Consider the following 23462-nt stretch of genomic DNA (forward strand, 5'->3'; position numbering starts at 1 on the left):
CCCATTGGAGGTGGCGGAAGTTGCGGAGAATGTGTTGGATACGGAGGTTCATGGCGTAGTAGGTGAGGACAAGGGGAACCCTGTCCCTGTTACGTTGAGGGTGGGGGGAAATGGGGTGAGCGAAGACATGTGGGAAATGGAGATGCAGGTGAGGGCTGCATTGGTGGTGGTGGAAGGGAAGCCCCATTTACTGGGGAAAAAGAAAAAGAGGACATCTTTGATGTCCTGGAATGGAAAGCCTCATCATGGGAATAGATATGGTGGAGGAACTGGGAGGAGGGATAGCATCCTTGCAAGTGACAGGGTGGGAAGAGGTGTCGTCAAGCTAACAGTGGGAGTCAGTGGGTTTGTAAAAGATGTCTGTGGTTAATCTGTGGATCCAGAAAGGGGAGAGAGGCTTCGGAAATGGACCAAGTAAATTTGAAGGCAGGGTGGAAGTTGGAGGCAACGTTGATGAAATTGACGAGCTCAGCATACAGAAAAATATCTATTGATTTGAGGCAAGCAGAGGTCACTGAAGAATGACCTACAAAAGTAATTGTGAAGGGCAGCACAATAATACAGCAATTAGTGCGTGCAGCACAGCTCCAAGGACCTAGGTATGATCATGAACTTGGACGCACATTTGTTTTATACAACTGCGTGGTGCTCTCCAGGTGCTTTAAATTCCACCAACCTACCCAAGATCTGCTGTTAGGTTTAAAACAAACACTTAAACCAGCTTGATGCTTAAATGAAAAGCATTAAGCTGGTTCAATAGTTTATTTTGCTATGCAAATGAAAGGCGTATGCCTGCAAAAATAGATGTATGCTACCTGCTTTCTGTTCAAATTACAGGCACGTGGAAATCGAATCAAAATCTCAAAGTGTTACATTAAGTACTTTTGGTTAACACAAACCTAAATAACTTTACCTGTGCTCAGGAGAGGAGCTCCTTTGATGAGGACTGTGGCTGTCTACTCCCTCCTGATTTGAATTAAGCTGAGAAAACAGAAACAATGTTAAGATCATACAAACAATTAAGCAAATCAGCTGTTCTTATCCTGACATGAATTTAGGTATTTTTCAAAGCTAATTTGATCAAGTAGAGTTCCCTGTTCCTTCCTAAACTGGAGAAGTCAGTTTTCAGCTTGGAGTGGTGGAAGCATGGGAACAGAGAGCTGTTGATGAGTTCAGAGCAAAGCCCCTACAAAAAAAAATAAATTGGGCTGGTTTTGGGGGTGAGGGCATGTGGGGGCTTTAAGAGCAAGTCAAGAGGAAAGGTCGCTGGTCAAAGAATTGGGGAGGGGGTGGTGGGGAGGAGGGGTAAGTGAAAGGCTGTACTAAGGATCATCAAATGTCATTTGTCATCAACAAGTGTCCTCAGAAAAGGATGCTCATGCTCAACTACTGGTGAATACCTCACTGAAATCATCTGCAATGCATATCTGGACCTGGGGTTGTGCAACTCATGGACTCACTGCTGGTGGTGATTAGTTTTTTCCCCCTTCCACACTGAAATAAAGAAATCAGCATAATAGGATGATCATGAATTTGAGCTTGACCATTTTACTAATGATCTTTAGTTTCAGACTGACATTCCAGTGCAAAACTGTGGGCATAGCTGCTGTCGGCAATGCTATTCTTTGGCTTGAGTTTAAGACAAAGTCTGTGGTTCACATACATGTTCGAGTTCATATTCATCCCACTGTGCTGAGTTCCAATTTCAGTAACAGCTGTCGAGAATCACCGTGGAAGCCAAATGCTTCCCCATCTACTTTCATCAACAGGTTGCTCTTTCGACTTAGCCAGCAACAGTTCAGCATGGCCATGATGCAGGCACATAGCCAGGTCACTCAAGAGTCTGATCTTTCCTGGAATTGCTGTATCACTCAGGGAATGCCCAGCTATGAATTTTAAATTCAATTCTGGTAATAAGGAAAAAGAAGCCTTACACATATTGTAGTTCTTGAATAAATTATGTTCAAGTACACTTATCACCTTAAAGCTTTCATATTAACTCACGAATAACCTTACCTGTATCTGTACAACACTGCTTTTCATCTTTTGGACAGCTGTACCACTGCTTGCCGCACTCTCCTCACTGTCTGAGCTACTTGAAATCTCCCCATCTCCAATCCCCTCAGGATTCTCCAAATTAGCAGGGGCTTCACTGGCAGAGACAGTTTCTCTCTCATTCTGAAGAATGCTTTCAGCCATTTCTATGCCTGAACAAAATTTAACAGAGTCACAACCACATTTTTGCATCACATTTTTAATTGTTTTAAACTAGAAGCTAAATCTTCACACCCAAGCTATTTGAATAATACAGCAAAAATTAGTATATTCCTAAAATAAGCTCCATAACATTGCAAATTTCAAAGTATTCATTCCACAATCCCAGCAAATACATTTTAAATTATGTTATGATCAACCTCACTCCATTTACAGTATTTCCTGGAGTATTCTTGAATCTTCATATCATATATTGCGCCTCACTGTAAGGAAGGAGCAGATAACAAAGGTGCTTTTCCTACTATATTTTTAAGAAAAGGGAGTATCCATTACCAAATTGCAGTTTGGGGCTGATCAATACAGGTGTTGCTTTAGGAGGTTATATAAATTGAAGCAACACAAGTTACAAAAGATATACAAGAAGAAAAAACATACAATGATGGGTTAGAAGCAATTGGACAATATATGCAACTCCCCGGATTATGGGGGTTTGTGTTCCTAGAAAGGGGTCCATGTCCCAATTTTCCATAATGCAAAGCCACTTCATCTGTGCATACATCAAGAAATGCAAGTTGAAAAACTAGACTGTGTGTTGACTATGTGTACTGTTTCCATTACCACCCCCTCACACACACAAAATCCATGGAAGTGAATTTTACTCTTTATCTTAAGTTTTTGGGTAGTGATTTGTGAATTCTGCAAGGGCAAATTTCCTTAACCCAAACAGCCATAACACAGGGGATACAAGAGTCTACAGATGCTGAAATCTAGAGCAACGATCTGCTGCAGGAATCAGTGGGTCAGACAACCAACATCTATGGGGGGAGGGAGGGGAGAGAGCAGGAAGAGGAATTGCTGACATTTTGGGTTGAAACCCTGCATCTGTCCTGATGCAGGGTTTCAACCCGAAACGTCGACAATTCCTTTCCTCCCACAGATGTTGCTTAACCTACTGAGTTCTTCTCGTGGGTTATTTGTTTCTTCTCTTAGGCTTGCCCAGCCAAAAAATAGTGGAGCTGGAGTCAGTGAATATATTCAAGATAGAGAATGTCAGACACCTCAACTACAAGGAAGCGTACAAGAGAATGGTTTCAACAGGCTGACTGGCCTACTCTTTTGCTGGTTCTTATGCTCTTACATTGGGAGTCGAGCAGTGCAGCATGAGGTCAGATGTGAAGGGATCTGATCTCCTCTGTGTTACATACTTCCAGGTTGCAATATGCAAGCATGGGTGTTGCCAACATCCATGCAACACACTGACCTACACAAAACTATTACCTGACAAGGAGGAGTGGTGCAGCTAGTACGGCTGTTGCCTCACTAATCCAGTGACCCGGGTTCAATCCTGACCTTTGGAGCTGTCCTTGCCAAGTTTGCGTATTCTCCCTGTTGGCATGTGGGTTTCCTCCAAGTGCTCTAGTTTCCTCCCACATCTCAAAAGCTTGCTGGTTGGTAGGTTAATTGACCATTGTAAATTGGCCTAGGTGATTGGCAGCATCTGGATTGAGGCAATGGGAATGCAGGGGAAATAAAATAGGATTGGTGTATATGGGTGCTTGAAGGTCACTGTGGATCTTGGTCCATCTATCTGACCACATTACTGATGACTTGAAGGTTGAGAAATCACTACAAATCTTTATATTTCTATTCTCTTGCACGTCACATTGCTACACTAAAAGACAGCTGTAGCAGAATTAATTTGCAACCCCCATGAAGGAAGCAGCCAGTAGAGATGAAATGCCTTGCCGTGATCAAGTTAAATAGCATTACATAAGCGTGAGTTTAGTAAACAAATATACATCATTCAACCTAGATCTCAGAAGCTTAAATCCTAGAACAACTGGGCACTCATATTGCAGATGAATTGTCAGTAAGAAACCAGAAGCATATTTAAAATACTAAACCCATCCAACCAGAGAAAGGATGACAACTCCAAAACAAAGTCACATAATGCCCATTCCATGAGTTCTTTGTCAGCCAAATCATACAGAACTTGGTTGAAGTAAGCTAAGGCAAGGACACACACAAAGGAAATAAAAGACTAAAATTCATTAATGACTTTAAAAAAAAAATTAAGTGTCAAAAGGAAACCTGTTGGCTGGAAGAAAACAACGCAACTGCAGAGCAATGATTGGGTGCTCATGATCATTTCAACAGTACAAATATATGCAAGGTTTAAGTTTCAAACAAAGCAGCTTCTTGAGAGTTACCTCAAAGTTCAAAGAGGAATGGTTATGATATAGGCTTGTTTTCTGTTGAAACAGCGATTAACAATTGTAATAAGTATAAATGCCATGATCATTAAATAAAAATAGCCAAATGTTCAAAGCATATTCTGTAATGCAGTAATTATACTCTGAAGACAAAAGATTCAGTGATTGCATTTTTGAATTGACTCCTCCAATAAAAGTTATCATTTACTTTTCTTTATGTGGTGCCACAACCAAGTTCTGTGTCACTCTCTCTGATGCACAGAATTTATTTATCGCACCAAAATGGTTAACATAAACCAAATTTAAGGCTATTATTCCAGGGGGTAGATTTTCAGTTATATCAGTAAGCTTAATTTATTGAATGACATGTCCAAAGTCACTATACCTGATTTGTCCCTTGATTTTCTGCTCTCTTCATCCTGCTCTTTGGGTGAAGGTGACCGAGAACTTCCTGATAGCTTCCTCAGACTTGAGACTGGACTACATGACTTGGATTTTATCTTCCGCGGAGGTGCACCAGGACTCTCAGATCCAGATCCAAAACCATCCCTCCTCTCAGAGGAAGATGATCGTTGCCTCTTTTTCTGAGGATACTTCGGTTCCTTTCCATCAATGTTTTCGAAAATGGGACTCTGTTGTCTTTGACTGGATACATGTGGACTTTGGATATTTGAATTTTCGACTTCAGAGCTTTCTACAGTTTGCAGATCCTTATCACCTGTTGAATCAGATGACAGAGTACTGTCAGGTTCCTTATTTTCAGGACTTACTTTTTGACAGCTCCTTTCATCTATTTTCTCAGTGTCTGATAGAGACTTTCTACTTTTTTGAGAACTGGGTGTAACCCGAACTGGGGAGGATTCTGATGCATCAGAGTCAGGTTTTCTTTCACTAGAAGATACTCCATCAGGACTCTGTATTTCCTTCTCAGGTAATTGATTTCCATACATTCTATCACACGAAGTTGGGAACTGGGATTGGTCTTGATCTTGCAAAGGACTATGACTCTGAGAAGGGATTTTTCCAGTACTATCTGCAGGACAAAGCATCCTTTTTTCATCTGATGTCTGTAAACCTTCAAACTTATCTTCTTCTTTACCATCAGGGCTTGCTCTCCCACTGTCAGTAGGTACAAATAGTGGTGACGTCTCAGAATTAAGACCTTGAATTGATGTCAGCTGCTCTAAATCAGAGCCAGGCTTATCATTGCTCTCTTCTTCACTGGATGTTGAAGAAGATGAGGATGATGATGAGGATGAGGAACTGGTAGAGGAGGAGGAAGAGGATGATGATGATGATGATGAAGATGATGTACTGGATGATCTTCGTCTTGAACTTTTAGAAGAATTTCTACTTCTGTCTTTTTTACTTTTCTCCAAATCAACATCTTTACTTCTTGATTCATCATTGCTGATATTTGCAGGTATATCTTTCCCAAAACTTGCAGGAGAGACGGTTAGAGTTCTATTGCTTGTGGAATGTATGTTTTCGGGCCAATTTTCTTTTCCTTGGTCAGGACTTGGTTCTTGGCTGTATTCTTCCTGGCTTGCTGGAGTTTTACTTTCTTCCAGACAATCTGGTTGTACCATTCTGCTTTTCTGAAAATCAGGAATTTCATTATGTGATGATCTGGGACTTTCTGTCTCTGATTTCTGTGTTTCTATTGCACTTGAACACGGTGAAGCATCAGGTTTTTGCTGCTGTGCTTGAGGAGTACATTCACGATCATCACCTCGACTTCTGGAGGAGACACTTGGGGAATTTTGTTTTGTACTTTCAGGACTGTTATTTCGGGAACACTCTCTAACAGAGCACACAGCGGACTGTTTTCTATGACTTGGTGATTTGGTGCTTGGCTCATTACTGTCTGGACTTTCAGAAGTATTTCCTCTTCCATGTGTAACAATACATTCCTCTTTCCTTCTCCCTGGTTCAGATTCTACTGTTCTGTTACTTTTCTGGGATTTGTGCCTTATATTTGAAGAATGTGAATCAGGACTCTTGGAACTTTTATTATCTTCTCTGTGAGGACTACGAGACAAGCTATTTGATCTTCGACGTCTACTATCCCTGGTTTTCTCCTTTGAATCGAGACTAGAATGGAATTGCCGTGACCTCGAAGGACTATAGCTTCTTGAATGTGCTCGACGTGTACTCTCTTCTACCTGTGAACTTTTCCTGTTACTGGATGGACGCGTTTCTTTAGATCTTCTTTTGTCCTTACTCTCTGGACTTCTTTTGTGGCTATCAGCCTTTTCTGATCTACTGCTATACTTTGAAGTTGTAGCCTCCTTCCTTGACGACCGGCGAGGACTTCTGGAACTGGACCTGTATTCCCGCCTTTGTTGTCTGGGGGAAGAGCTATTCGATTTTCTTCTGTGTCTTCTGTTCCTATCATCCCCAATTTTACTCCTTGAATCTGGACTGTATCTTCGCCTGATCTCTTGAGGACTATGACTTCTCGAAGGTTCTTTCCAAGAACATTCTGGAGAATGTCGTCTTCTATCACTCTCTGGCCTTCTTTCCTTTGACCAGCTTGATTGTTTGATATCTGAACGCCTTTCTTCTCTGATGGTTGGCTTTTCATCTCTTCTGTCTCGATCGGATGTCCTCATTCGGTGGTCCCCATGTGAGGAAGTTCTCTCTCTTCTCTCAGAGTGCCTTTCCTCTTTTCTCCTACTGGTATTTCTTGGTGATCTGCCTCTTTTCTCCTTGAGACTTGAAGAGGAACTCCGACTACTGCTTCCTGTACTACCACTACTGCTGCTGCTGCTACTGCTGCTGCTATTGCTGCTACTTCCACTTGAATTGCTTGAACTGCTGCTGGAAGAGCTGTTACTACTGCCACTGCTGCTGCTTGATGAGCTGGAATCACTATCACTGCTGCTGTCCCTGAAGAGAGAAAAGAGTAATTTGAGAAATCAGTGACAACTGCTGAAACTTTCCTGTAATAATTTTTCCTTTTAAACATTGTTTTTCCCAAACAGCTTTCCATTTTGGTCACTATGGATTGGCATCACAGTCAAATGTACAATAAAATATAACATTGCTCCTAAAACGAGCCCGAATCCAATCCTCACTGATCCAGTGAGCAATGCTATTTTCAACTTCTGTTAATCCATTATATGATTAAACATTTCAGAATATGGCAAAATGCTACATAAAAATATAACTTCTAGCCCGAGGAGCAAAACCGTTGGGACTTCGCTGGATGTCAAGCTTATAGGGTTTGAGATGGAACTGGTACTTCCACAATATGCCTTCTAGCCATGCAAGCTTTGACATCCAAGCAAAGCCCCACCAGTTTTGCCAGTTTTCTCCTCATTTTTCCATTCATGACATAAGGACATCACCTGACAATACCTGCATCTGCCATCCTTCCCCAATCACCACAAACTGAGAAGGCAAGAAGTCAGATATAGGTCAAACAGTAAAGACAAATAATTTCATCCCCTGAAGGATAACGGTGAAACAGAGTGGCTTAAATGCCGCTCCTGCAGTTTTGAGAACAAGATTCCTGATGCCAACTTTCCATATTCAGATTTATTTACATATCTGAATTTAAAATCCCAACTGGAGTGGTGGGATCATAACTCGAGTACCAATATTTCTCAATCTATTTCCTTATGACATTGAAGCATTCAATTCATCATGTCCTTACCAGTTCCCCAAGCAATCCTATCCCCCAAGATATTTCTATCTTTTCTCTCGCACATGCCCATCACCAACGGCCCCCTCCCCTCCACATTAGGGATAATTTACAGCAGCCAATTCACACAACATCCGGTACATCTTTGCATGTGGGAGAAAACACAAGTGGTCACAGGGAAAATGTACAAACTCCACAACTACAATACCAGAGGTCATAATTGAAGCTGAATTCAGTGAACTTGAGACAGCTGCACTACCTGCAGTGCCAGCATGCTACCTTGATTCAGGCCTCTGGATACTAGTTCAATAACTTAACCACATTCCCACTGGTGTAGAAGTAATGAGCAATGTTTGAATTTTTTTTTAATGCATAAACTTCAGAGACGTTTGAAAGCTACTAAGTTATAAATAGTCTCAAAACTTTTAAATAATTTCAAAATAAAGAGAACAGAAATAATTTCAAAACTTGTCTCCCCTTTTGTCTGATATTTGCAACCTTACAGATCCAAGCTGATTACTCAGCATAAACAGTGGCAGGCTAGTTCATTGTGGAAGCATTAGATTTACTGACACATGAACTGCTGGCATTGCCATCAGGATCCAGCCCTTTGCTTATCTTCTATGAACAGGTGCATAATGCAACAAATGCAAAATTCACTAGTTATTTAAAAGTATACAGATAAACACAACAACACATTTATGGTGCAGGTTTTATTCATATAAAATGAATAAGTGTAATTTAATGTACTTCAATTATGAAGAGCTGATGAAGTACATTTATGGCTATAAATGTAACCTTCCGTGAACATTAATTTTCTCTTGAACTGAGTTGCAAAGCTTTGCTTCTTTTGGAAGTTACTAACCCGGACAACTGCAATTACACAAGTACAGAGTCCAATAGGAAATATGAAATCTTTTTTGAAAAACTCAAGTAATCAACAGGGGTCACATTTATGCAAAACTGTACGCTACAAATGCAAGAAATGTTGCAAACATGCAAACAAAGAGACTTGAGAAATACATGCGCCCCATAAAGAAGAATTACCAATTCACTTTCCATGACCATTTGACATCAAAAAGAGCAGTACATCTGGTGCTGATGACAAGCCAGGCACTGAGCCTCTGGGTCTGGGGATTAGTACTCATGGCCATCCGAGCATCAGCCTTTCAGCTGCGTCTATGAAGGAAGAAAAATGGATCCATGTTCCTGCGCTTTGAGTCCAAACCATCTCTTCTGCTTTGGAAATTTACTGTAATAACAATTAACAACTTGGATGTTGTTGTTGAAAATAGATTTTGAGATGGTATGGTTTTCAAAAAAAAAGCAGCCTCTTGAGAAATACTGCTGATAGGTCAAAGCAGCCTTTCAGTGCATTTTCAAAGGCCAATAGTCAAGGTGACAATGAATTACTGCAAGTTTAACTCAGTGGTAGAAATTTTGCCTCAAGGAGGCAGAATGTTGCACACCCATATACCACCCAAATTAAATGCCATGAAAGAATGCTCCACTGCCAGACTTTCATTCAAAAAGTGGTCATTAAATTGAGGTTTCATCTAGCTATTCAAAAGATCATGTGGCACCAGATTTATAATGAACATTATCATAGTCTTGGTGAACCTCTATTCTTTCAACAGCAGCAAACAACTTGGTTCATTATTCATACCATTACTATTTGTGAGACTTCGCAATAAACAAATTAGTTGCTACATTTGACTACGAAACCCGCAACACTTTTTTCCCAAAAGTTATTCATTGGCTGGGAAGCATTTCAGTTCACACAGGGGCTACAGACAGCAGTCTTCATTTGCAATTTTGGTCACATCTTCAAAGTCAACTAACTTTTTTTTAAAAAACACGTCAGTTGCAAGCTTCCATTAATATGTAGGAGATTCATATGGACTGAGCCATTACTCCCATTCTCCCCTATCACGGCCATTATACTGTGAATTCAAGGGCATAGAGGAAAAAAAATAACTTTAATAATATCCACTTTGCAGAATGAATAAAATTACTGTCCACACTGGTTGCCGTAATTAAGAAGATCAAACAAAATCCAATAGTTTTTACCAATCTATATATCCATCATTAATCTACCAATGTGTAAACCTTTAGCTGACTGAACTATCGTTACTTTTGCTTAAATATTTAGAATAAAATCATTCACTTTCCTTGTACAGTAGGTATACTGGCACAATTGACTAAAAAATTCAACTGCTAACTGATATTTAACCTAGACAATCAACTCTATTGTGAACTCATTACTTAACTTTTCATTTTGTGAAAAACTAAGTAATAAAGTTTGTCTGGAGCAAGTTCTAGATCTTGCCACTAAAAATACAGTTTATATCCAAGTTGGTAAAACAGCACCACCGTCAGGCTTCAAGAGGTAGAGAAATAATAGATGGCAATTACGACACACAAGGCAATTTTTCGCTTTCAGGAGTGGTTTGAGAGAAGAATCTGGATTAATTCCCACTAAAAAGCCATGACCAGTTGACGTAACCGTTTTCTCAATTAGCCTGAAGTTTCAGAATGCATCCAGGAGGCTAAACGAGAACAAATAAAAGGTCACCTGCAAGACAAAAAGTTTTCTTCAACTATTTACATATTTTTCTAACTTAACTAATACAAGCTATCAGGGAAAATCCCTAATTGTGCTATTTATGTAATTAATATCAAACCTTACCAAACTTGCAAGACTGTTTATTTTTTTGAATCTTAATGATAACTAACAAAGGCAGAGGTGCATGAATATATCAAGAAATGAAATTGGCATATAAAAAAGAAAGTTGGGTAACTGATCAACAAGAATAATGAAGTTCCAGTTTTTAAACCTGCACAGTATTTCTCTTACAATTTGCCATGTATTTTCTTATCTTTACAACCTTCAGGGTTTTTTTTAAGTGTAGAAGAACAGAAACAATCCAAAACTGCTCAGATGGGGATTTCCAACCCAACCTCTTGCAGGTTGGCAAGGCAGGCAAGATTTCATAACATGACAAGGCATTTCTACAGCACCATTAATGTGTCAAAATGTCCAAAGCATTCCAAGCTTCTGAAATATTTTTAAAGCAACAGACATGACAGCCAATTTATGGAATGCAAGGATGAAGAAACAGAAACAGAAACAAAATTAGTAGTTAATTCATTTTCCTGAAATGCTTGAAGAATAAATGCTGGGAAAAGCTTAAGGAAACTCCCCAATTGTACCATTGTTATTTGTATCGCACACAGTCCTTGGCATCTTCAACAATGCAGCATCACACACTAATTTATAAATGCACCAGCCCAAACTGTGTACTTAAATCTTTGGCAAGTGGTTTGAACAGAAGTGATAAGTGAAAGGACAATCCAATGAGAAATTACAAATAGTAATCATTTCTAAAAAAAATCTGCATGACTACCATCTTTCAGCAAATGATAAAGATTAGGGTCAAAATGACATTGGCTTGATTTCTAATTGATCCAAAACAATATCACAAACTTTATCAGTATTTCTGTGGTCACTCGAATACTGGAAAAGGAGTAATGAACATTTTACAGGCATAATGCAGGTACTCCAAGGATAAAGTTAGGAGCATTTTGTCGTCATTCACAAACTGAATTCTAGTGGAATAATGCCAAGGTGGAGGGGGTCTTGTTCCAGATGTGTACATTTTAAACTCTACTTGTAATATTAAAGTACCATTTAGAGACAGAAGAAAACGTTTATTTCACTAAATCACCAGTCTTCAGCATTTCTAACACAGGTCAATCCCATTTTGTTGTTACAAACTGGGATTGTTCCATCCTGAAGCCCATTCACATTTACTTAATCACCATCCTAATAATTTATTCTTTATATCACACTTATTTGCAAAATACCTTGTACATTTCCAATTGTCTTGTTGGCCCCAAGAAAGAATTTCCCCAGTGGGTGCAGAAGAAAAAAAATATTAATTCTTCGTTCAAAGAGATTCCATTGAAAACCTTAACTGATCAACCCATCATCTCAAAACACAATGTATGGTGGGCTCCCATGTAATCTTTATAATTCTCAGCTTTAAATAATCATGTATCTGTATCAACACCATTCCAAAATCTATTTCAGCTGAATAATTTGCATTATTTAACCTCCTCATACTTATTAGACAGATATTAGAATACAACATGCAAATATTTTTCTATTTCACTAAGTACATCATAAAAATTTAAGAGTACATCCAAAATGACAAGTTACTAGAGGCTTAGATTTAATATATTTCTTCAAAAGAACCAATAAGCACTTTCTAATAGCAATAGGTATGCTGCTAAATTTCTATGGTTCACCTTTAAAATGTAGTGTTTACTTTGCTATAATTCTATTTATGTACCATCTTTATATTTCAATATGATTCTACAGTTGTGAAGTTTCGGCAGAGAACAAGACCTGATAGTGCAATATTTAGTTCAGTCAAGTATGACGGTGAATGGTTAAGTCTGCTACTTGCTCTGTTATTGCATGTGAGAGCAGAGAAGCGAAAAAAAATTGGTTTTTCACCAGGGTTAGCACCGAGCATGAAAGGGCTGCCCTTTTAATTCCAAATCAAACTAATGCAGATAGAATACATGTTTTCGATTTAAAATCAACACAATTGCAAATATTAAATAGGAGTTTTTCAATATTTCAGTGCATTTTGTAAACATGTGATAGACATCTGCAATGAAATCAATCATTGTAGAATACAGAAAAATGTCCTCCAAAACTGATTAGCAAAATATTAATTTGTTCTGTTTGTGATTTAAAATATCTAAAACATGCAGTTAGAACAATAATGTCATTTACGTTTAGAACAGATTATAAACACGAATACAATACCCAGCTTCACGGAACAATCAGACATGCATATATTTGCTGTAATTTTATGCCTTTAAAATGTATCAAAAATGAGAAGTTTGGCATCAGAGATGTCATAATTTTGAAATAGAGTTTAGAGCTGCAGAGAAAATAGTGCCTGAGAGAAAGGAGATTCATTCTATCCATATCTACAAAATAAAATAGGTTCAACCCAATATTGGCATCTTCAGAGCCACAATCATCACAAAATCCTCCACGAATGACATTTCTGTATACATCACAGATAAATACATACTACTGCAACAGCTTATCAGCTGGGGTAAGATTCAGATAGCTGTGCTTCCACGAAGCCTACTCAATTGATCACCCATGTGCACGACAGAACAAACAACATTTCCAAGTGAACTCCAGGATGTGCTGAAAGAAAAACTGAGGAAAAAAAACAAATGATTAGAAGCTTGCTTAAAGCATGCTCCTCATCCAAATATTTTGTTAATTAGCCTGCAGCAACCCACTTTCAATGTTTAATAGTCAATATATTCTGTATTGCGAGCTATTAATCCCAATATGCCAATTAATATAAAAATACTTCAATTTAGAAAGTGTACCCATTTTCTAATTTAGAACTTGACATGCCCACATAGATGTTAAAAACTAGAATAAAATTCTCATGCCACAAGAGGTTCTTGAATTCTGGTGTTGATCCTGGAAAACATGCACAAAAGCCTACTCCATTGTCTGATCTGAAGTTCAAATTGGAGTGCTGGCTCAAGGTTTGGATTTCTGGGTTAGATTTCACTGGCACTTTTGTTCCTACTGATGTTTTGGGTCCTCCAAATTAACCAAAAAACTATATCAATGAAGGGCTACTCAATCTGCACATGGCAATCAAACACAGCAGGGCATGAAGTTTCAAAACACATCCTTCCAAATTGAAGGTTGTGACAAAGGCTGTCAGTTGGTAGTTAATTCTGAAGCAAGATTTGCTCATCAAGGACAACCATTAACAGGTACCAATTAATAAAAATCAACAAAATTCCTCCACAGTTATTTCTTTGAAGGATATAATTCACTCAATTATTCCCACACTAAAAAACTTTTAAGATGCTGTTCAACGCTGCTTCCATTACTAATCTAATTGACAGAATGCGAAGATTAGAATTTCAAAATAATTAAAAGCAAGACAATACTTAAAAATTGTACTAGAACAGATAGTTATCCCCTCCTTTACCCAAGGTAGAACTCACTACCAGATCAAAGCTGAGGTGCATTTAAAGAGAATTCAGATAAACTCATGATTGAGAATGCAACACAAAGCTAAATTCATGGAATTAAATGAAGGAGGAGCACCATCAGCATGAACCTACAGGAATGAAAGGTTTGTTTGTACTTGGAACACTCATACAAATGCCAAGTACACTAATTTTTAATATTAACATTAATTCCAAGGAACCCCCCCAAAAAAATTACGTACTTAGATTTTATTCATAAACAATGCTAATGAAAGCACTAACACATTGCATAATTTCATCACATCTGCTTGACACATCAGAACAATGATAATTTGTATTCATTAAAACCTTTAACAGAGCAAAATTCCCCAAGTGCTTCAAGAAGAATTATCAAACAAAATTTGATACCGAGTCACATAAAAGAAATACCTGTCAGGACTTCAAAATACTCCATTGACAGTGGAATACAGAGAATCAACTGCTCTAATCAGGATAATGTGGCAGTTAATTTGCACAAAACAAGCTCTTAAAAAAAAGCAATGTAATAATGACCAGAAAATCTATTTTATTGATGAAAATTGAGGAATAAAATTTGTCCAGGACTCTATGGATAATTCTCCTACTCTTCACTGAGATGTTGTAATGACATCCACCTGAGAGGGCAGCTAGAGTCTCAGTTTAACGACTCAGCCCAGACACTCTTCTAAAAGATAAACTCCTCAGGTCAACAACCATGGTATCTTAATATCTCAAGGGAAGATCTAAAGAAACTGAGGGGTTCAGAAAAAGAATTCCAAAGCTTTGGGCCTTGGCTGCTCAAGTTAAAGTGGGCAATAGAGGAGCAATTACATTAAGATATCCATGTTATTTTTGCCCCCAATTGAGGTTTTCAAGTTCAGTCTCTAAAGGGGTTTGTACATGGTACCATTCTCTTCAGCATTGTCATACAAATGTATGAATTAGTAGTAATAGGCCACTTGGCACCTCGAACCTGCTCCACAATTTAATAAGATCACAGCTGATCTGATTTTAAGCACAATTCTGCATTCCCAACTACCCAAAGTAACCACGCACCCACTTTGCTTATCAAGCATCTATCTACCTCTGCCTTGAAAATTGTGAAAATAGTCAAAGACTGCTTCCACTATCCTTTGAAGAAGAGACTCAATTTGCAGAGGAAAAAAAACTACCTCTTATCTTAAAATGGTTGACGTCCTCATTTTTAATCAGTAACCCCTAGTTCCAAAGCTGTCAAAAGGAAGCCTCTCAACCAAAGCAAAGTCAAGTGCTTCAGTACCTCGCACCTCAGCCAATTCCAAGTACTTAATCCAAGTACATGAAGCCTACCCAAATAACACCTTTTAGTCTGATACCAGGCCTGCTTAAAAAACATTTCCTGAGTCAGTCTTAAATGCAACTGGAGGGATTCCAGTCACGTCAGAATTTTTATACAGGTTTTTCCAGCACTCAGCTGCAAGCAATTTCAATAAGATATCCATTTCATCTATTATCGACAGGACTATAATTACATTGTAAGCACTGTTAATGTATTCAATAGTTAACACAGCTCAGTGTTGAGTACATATTGCAAAGAATTCTTGGTACGTACAGGGGAGAAAAGGAAATTTTGATTCTGTAAATCCTTCAAGAGCCCCTCCCCAAAATGAGGCAATCAAATCACAATATCCACTCTATTCCCCCCCTCCACCCCGAGTCCAACACACTGCCTACATTAACTCCACCAGTGTCCCTCCCCCAATACTCCTACAGATTTCCTGATGCTTGTTTTCCCACCTGGACAGCCTTCACCACAGCACAGCCTCATTAACTTCTCTGACCATATCTTTTACTGCATCTTACCCTAATGTACAGAAACCTTCATTGCCAATGATGACGATCATGTTATTGTAACAAATTACATCTCTGGCTGAGTATACAACTCTGAAGCCCAAACCTGACACATACACGTGCCTGAACCATGGCTATGGAAAATCTGTAACTGATACTTAACACAGCAGCTCTACAGCACATTTCACATGCAGCCTTGATGAAATCATTAATTTTGTTCAAAATTTATGTTATCTTCTCAAAGGCAAGCCTTGATTTTGTGTCCCAAGCCACATGCAGAAATGACAAACCAATAAAAGCATATGTTTGCCCTAAAAGACATCTGTCATACGTCTTAAATGGCTTGAACTGATCAAAAATTATTTACCACAGTCCGAGAATACAACTTACAAATCCGTTCAGCAATAATACAATTTCTAAACTTCTATCCTCCTAATAGCAATAGCTCCATTTCATCCCAAGGATTACCACATCTTGTCCAGCAATTTATTAAAAATTGAATTGGTCACTGTTGGTAATGTTACAACAGTGCATTAGAGATCAAATTGGAAAATAAAATTCAGATGATTTTCACATAAGTACCATACAAGTGGATCAAGTCTTATTTGTATTTAACAAATATAATTCTGAACAGCAATGTAATCAATAGGCCTCTCGTGATAAAGTAACAGATGAAATTATTTGAGTTATACTAAGGGGTATTTTTTTTATTGCAGAAAACTGTAATCATGGAATCAATTTCTTATTATGCAAATAAACAGGCACCTCATCTTCGGCAGGAGAATTGCATGGCTTAATTTGAAACTAAAACTCTTGGCCGGACTGTCTGACCTACCAACCTGCAGTTGCAGGAGGAATTACCTTACTTCCAAAGTGAAGGCAAGTCAGATTAACAAAGTGCCCTGCTGATCAGCACACCAGAGAGACCATTCTTGTGCTGCTCTGCTTGAAGGTGCAATCTCCCAGCTACATGTTGCTGGGGTCTCTGACTTGGGGTGGGGCGGGTGGATAACTGAACTTTATATTGTGCGCCCATTTAATTGTTTGCCCAAAATATCAGCCGACAAGGGAGAGGTATTTTGGGCAATCAATTAAAATAAGTATTAGCTGCGAGTTCTAAGCTTCAAGTATTTTAATAATGTTTCCAGCTCCTGCTTTCTCCTGGATAATTGAAAACCCAGTGATGTTTCTCAATCATGTCATTTCTTGGTTTGGGATGTAAACAGGAGGCACTCCCTCGCAAAGGATGCAGTCAAAGAAAAGTCACCAAGGATTTCCATGGCAATCATCTGTGAAACAAAGGATGTGATGTCATCAGTGAGCACAAGGGTGGGTTACGTGACCTACGGGCATTGATGATTGGCAAAAGACATGATGTGAATGGAGAGGTCAGCCTGCCCAACACAGTCGGGAGCTCAGTTGACTTGCGGATATTTCCAGAGATGATATCTTGCCTATTTCTGAGTTACCTGCCTCCTGACCAACTTCAAAAATCACGAAATCTCTTGGGCTGATACGTACTCATATCTGGTCATAACTTCCTCATAGATTGGCTCATCTCCCACTTCCACTCCTGCACATTGAAATGTGAAAATTGGAATCAACCTGGAGGTAAGATACCAGTGTAAGCTGGACTTGCCACAGAGACTAGTGGTGGACACTTATGCGTTTAGCTGTGGGCTCAGCTTTATGCCAACTTACCTGACATGAGCAGCATAACCCCATATATTTCAATGGGGCCGCTGACCTGATCAGCTCAGTTGGCAGTCCATATTCGAATCAGCTAAGTATGGGCAGGCAGCATGTTTGGGTGGAGGGTCTTATCTAGTATGATCTGGCCTAATACGATGGCTGTTCCTAGTTCAATCACATGTCAGACTTGGTTGCCAACTTTCAATAAAGATAATGATAGAAAATGCAACAAGACTGGAGAGAAATTACTAGAATTGCACACATCTTCCAATTATGAATGTTTACTTCTCAAATTTCAGTTTTTGGGAGGAAAATCAACAATGTGAGTCTGCTCTCAATTAAAGACAATGAAAAATATGGAGGTACAAAGTCTTCAAATGGAGTGGCAAAATTACATTTAAATACATAATTCTCTGCATGTGCACAAAGACAAAGCCATGTAAAGCCAAGGAGCATTTTGGGTTTAAAATTCAGAGCACAGAAAAACAAAAATTTGTACAATGTAATCTATGTCAGGAGCAGGGAGAGCTTTGCTGGGAATGTGCTGTGTTGTATGGATTGTTGTTCATTACTTCTGCTGTTTGTACATAACCACCACGTACTCCTGGGGAGACTCTGGGCATCTCCTCCAACTTGAGTAGCCATGGGTCATGGATTTCCACAAGTCAATGAGAACGTCACAAAGCACTTTTTCTGTTCTAGAAATTGCTTGCCGCGACAGAGCTCAAGAGTGCTCGTCCAGAGACCATAAGCATTTGCGAACCCCACTGAATAAAGCACAGGGAGTGTAAAGTGCCAGCTAATTTTGAGAATAGCACAAGGGAGAAATTAATTGAGATGAGATATTTCAGTCCACCAAAACAGTAAAGGATTTTGGCCCAGAATTTGCAGGGAAACACCAGAAGTTCAGACGTACACAGTCCTGAACTTCCCGGCAGCTGTTTGCCTGTTTTTGCCCACTGGAATCCTGGTGGAGCAACCTTGCTGCCCTTATGGTTGGCAATCTATTCAAATAAAATAAAATATAGCAAATCCATTCAGCGAGGAATGAAGATTTTTTTTTATTTTTTTTAAAAAACTGTTTCAATTTAAATGTTTACTGCTTAAGCTTTTCACTTCCAACATTAAATTTGTAGGGTGTTTTATTCATTTGAAACTTTAGTAGCTCATGTTTTGAACATTTTTGATTTGAATGTTTGAAATGTTGCTGAATGTCAAAAAATATTTCCTTTTGTTTGACAACCAGCTAAGTAGAGGATGCAGCCCAAAGTTGTCAAAGTTTTTCAACATTTTCATGGAAAGGACTTGTTCTGGCCCGATCTCCAATGAGTGGGATTTACATGTGCAGGGTCATACCATGGAGCAAGATCACATTGCAGAAATTGAGAGTGTCCTTCATTAATGGCCTCCACACGAGGCAAGTAATGGGTTCTTTGTAGGCTGCAGTCATCAGAAGTTCCAGGCCAATGTGTTGGTAAAATGTCAATGAAATGATTATTTCCATTGTTTAGAGTCAATTTAAAGTGATCATAGAAAGCAAATGCATCTTGGAGACATCTCTCAGAAAGCGAATTCTTAAATCATGGAACACTTTATCACAGTTAAACACATCACACATATGAAACAAAGCATCAAGAACATAACAAGGCAAAAGGAACAGTTTTGTACTATTCCAGCACAGATATTAGGGACTGAATGGCCTTGTTTTGTACAATAAATCCTGATTACTTCTGTTATTTACCCAGCAGATATTTCTTATCTTTTTGGTCCAATTAAAAAGGTACACTAACCTTAAATTGTGAACAGAAGGTTTTCCCCTGAAATTTCCCATTTTCTTTTGCGTTCTTGCATCAGTTTCTAATGCTACATGTGAAAAGCAAGGTGCAGTTCCAAATAATCAGACTGAAAGTGCTATCAGATGCAGGCACAAGCCTCAAAGCCATACAATGCAAATATAGAAATTAAACTGTAACTCAAGAAATTCTACTCTTCACCAATAGTTGTTGGAAATTTTTCCAATTACTTAGACTCCCTAAACCAGAAGCATTCTTCTCAGTATATTTTCCTCTCAATAATAAAAAACCTGATTCTGACAAAAGAGCTAAACAGCATTTATGACTATAAATTTAATGAAAAAATGTAAAGAATACAACTTAGTTTTTGTAAACAGTGATCTGCATGAGAAACATTTACACTAAATAAAAATAAACCCATTAGAATACAGACCTTGCAAATATATTTAGCAGTCATCAAGCTCATGGACAAAGTTAGCTTTGCCTGCTGATTTTGTTGCGTAAACATAGGATCAAATTTAGCAGTTGAAATTACTGGTGTTCAACATCATTAAATTATGAGCATCATCATTGCTCTTAAACTTAGTGCAACTTCAGTATGTTTTTTAATTCATTTTTTGAGATCTGGGTATCACCATCAAAGCCAAGATTTAATGCCCTTGAGGTGATGTTGGAGAACTGCAGCCCTGAACTGCTGCATTCCTTCTGGTTGAGGTACTATCAAAATGCTAATGGTAAGAATTTCCAGGATTCAGACAACAAGGATGAACAACGAGCAAAATACTTCCAAATCGAGATACCATGTCCTCGGACGGGAACTTGCAGTTGATGGTGTTCCCATGGGCATTCTCCCTCTGGGATTTGAGAGGCGCAGCAGTAGCCTTGAAGAGTAACTGTTATGCATTTTGCAGATAGCAAAATCATTGTTTAGGATGGAGGTGGGGTACCAATCAAGTTAGCTGCTTTGTCCGAGATGATGGATGGTTGTTGGAACTCTTCTCATCCGGGCAAATGGAGAGTATTCCATTGAACTCCTGACTTGTGCTTTGCATATGATGGAATGGACTTGATGTGTCAGGAAGAAAGTCATTTGCCACAGTATACTCCAGCTCATCTTCTGGTCAATGATCACCAGGATGTTGATGGTGGGGAACAAATCAAGAATAATGCCATCGAATGTCACGGCAAAGTGGTTGGACTCTCTTGTTGGTGGTGGACATTGCCTGCTACTTGAGGCATAAATGTTACTAACCTGCCTATGTCCAAATATTGCCTAGGTTTTGTTACACCAGTAATTTCAACTGCTGAATCTGAAATCTAAGCAGATTTCAAGTGAATTTGCCAAGGAGATGCAAATGAAATTGAATGATGTGCAATCATTGCAAACATCCCCAGTTCTGACCAAATGGTGGAAGGGAGGTCATTGATGTACCAGCTGAAAATGGCTGGGTCCCTCCTAGCCTCAGATCCACTTTTATAGCCACAGTATTTATGTAGCTGGGCCAACTGATTTTTTCCCCCCATCAATGAACACCCATAGAATCTTGAAGGTGGCAGAAAATTGGGAGTAGCAATACCTATGCAAGTCAAAAGTGATGGTCTCTCTTGCCTCAGTCTTGCTGCACACAGGTGAGAATTGCTTCACTTGCTGAAGAGTTGCAAATGGAATTGAATATTCCACAATCCTCCATGCACACCCTTATTTTTGACCTTATGATGGAAGGAAGGACATTGATGAAGCAACTGAAGATGGCTGAGTGCAGGGCACGACCCGGAGGAACTCCTGCAGCACTATACTAGGATTCACAACAATCACAATCATTTTCCTTTGTGCAAGGTGCAACTCCAATCATTGGAATGTTTTCCCCTTGATGCCAATTTTGTCAAGACTCATTGATGTAAAGGGCAGTCATTCTCACCCCACCTCTGACATTCAGCTCTTCGGTTCATATTTGGACCAATGCAACGTTGAGGTCTGAAGCCAGGGGCCTGATGTAACCCAAAATGGGCATCAGCAAATACTGGTTATTGGTGAGTAATGAATATTGCTTGATAGCTTTGTTGATGACACCTTCCGTCACTTTGCAGATGACTTAGAGCAGACTGACGGGTGATCATTAGCCAGACTGGATTTGATCTGCTTTTTGTGAACATGGGACACCTGGCAATTTCCCACATTGTTCAGAGATGAAGATAGTTCTGGAGTACAAGCCTTCAGTTCGACAAGTGGGATCTTTTCTGGTCCCATAGCTTTTGCTGTATCCAGTACTCTCTGCTGTTTTTTTGACATCATGTGGAGTAAATCAACCTGGCTGAAAACTAGCTTCTGTGATAGTGAAGACCTTAGGAGGAAGGTAAAATGGATCATCTGTTCAGTATTTGTGGCTGTATGTTGTTGCAAATGCTTCAGCCTTATCTCCAGCACTTATTTCAGGGCCCCATCTTCGTTGAGGACAAGGATATCCTTGCAGCCTCCTCCTCCCATTAGTTGTTTAAATACCCACTGCCAATGGATGTCATAGAACAGCAGAGCTTCCATCTGATCCACTGGTTGTGAAATTGCTTAGTTCTATCCTTTGCAAGCTGTTTAAGATTTATACTTGCATAGGCTAGCACTGATTTAATGTATGTCTAGAGCTGTTTTTGGCCTGCCCTTCTGCACTTCCCTTGATTCATAACAATGGCAGAGTGAGAAATATAAGATTATACATTGGGCTGCACATTTCTGGTGCTGCTTTTGGTCCATAATGCCTCAGGGATGTTCAATTCAGAACAGATGCCAGATCTGTTCCGAAACAGTCCCACTGGAACATGCAGAGTGATGGTGGAGGGCACCCTCAATTTGAACAAAGGACAGCGTCTTTACAAGGACTTTGTAGTAGTCACTTCTACCAAAGTTATCATGGATGGTTGCACCTGACACTGGGGAGGATGAGATCCAGTAGATCTGTCCCTTGTTTGGTTCACTCAGGCATGGCCAGGTTACAGAGCAGTGCTAGTGCTTCCAAGCCACTATCAGCTATGGGCACTGGGAATCCCTCACTCAAGTGTTGTTCAACATGGAGCAGCATTCACTCATCAGCTGAGGGAGAGCGATAGGTGGTAATCAGGAGGGTTACTTGCTGATGTTTGATTCGATGCCATGAGACTTCATGGGTCAATATTGAAGTCTTCAAGGGCTACTCCTCCCAAGCTGTACATCACTGTGAACAGACCCACCCATCCCTGGTGGGTCTGTTCTGCAGTGAGACAGGACATCCAAAAGGGATTGCAAAGAAAGAGTATGGCACCTTGACTGGAACAGCTCTCCAATTTAGACACCAGTATCCAGATGTTTTGGAAGAAGTATTTGCAAGTGGGTTGGGAGCAAACCCATCAATGTGCCAAAATCCTCAAATTTTGAAGTTGCTATTAGCAATTCTGCCTCCTTCAGAGGTTGCACTGTTTTGTTAAATTTCACCAGCACAATCAAAGAAATCAGCTAAATCACTGAAGCCAATATCAACTTATGAATTACTCTCGGTGCAAAATGTCTTCTGAAATGCTTTAATTCGTGGTCTAGCTGAATTTTAATAGTTTAGTTAGTCATATTTCATGCTTGGCAAACTCTCTGGACTTAAGCAATATTAAGTAGATACTATTTCAGTACAAATATTTCAAAATTAAGTTCCAGTAAGATTGTCTCTCGTTCTTCTCAACCCCGATGATCAACCTTTGCCTGACTTGCTCAACCTTTCTTCGTACATCAGCCACTCCGTTCCAGGGATTGACCCAGTCAGCTCTCTCCCTACCGCCAATGATATAACACAGTTCGCCTTTAAATATGGGGGCCACATCCGTCCACAGCGCTCCAGGTGCAGACTCATCACTGCCCTGTAAAGTTGCATCAAAACCTCCCTACTTTTACCTCCTACAATGAAGACCAACATCCCGCTACCCTTCCTGCTGGAGTTTAATCCAGATAAGTGCGAGGTGTTGCATTTTGGGAAGACAAGTGAGGGT

At 39.4% G+C, this 23462-nt stretch overlaps 1 protein-coding gene across 1 annotated transcript in view; it reads right to left on the minus strand.

Moving 5' to 3' along the window:
- cwc22 (CWC22 spliceosome associated protein homolog) overlaps positions 1-23462 on the minus strand; it is a 74505-nt gene that overhangs the window by 45896 nt on the left and 5147 nt on the right. Inside the window, exons 2-4 of the mRNA XM_052016381.1 lie at positions 4813-7319; positions 2017-2207; positions 914-981 (exon numbers count right to left, since the gene is read on the minus strand). Coding sequence (XP_051872341.1) covers positions 914-981; positions 2017-2207; positions 4813-7319 — 2766 coding nt within the window. The remainder of the gene's footprint in view (positions 1-913; positions 982-2016; positions 2208-4812; positions 7320-23462) is intronic.

This window comes from Pristis pectinata, chromosome 1 (genome assembly GCF_009764475.1).
Source record: "Pristis pectinata isolate sPriPec2 chromosome 1, sPriPec2.1.pri, whole genome shotgun sequence".
Classification (NCBI taxonomy): domain Eukaryota; kingdom Metazoa; phylum Chordata; class Chondrichthyes; order Rhinopristiformes; family Pristidae; genus Pristis; species Pristis pectinata.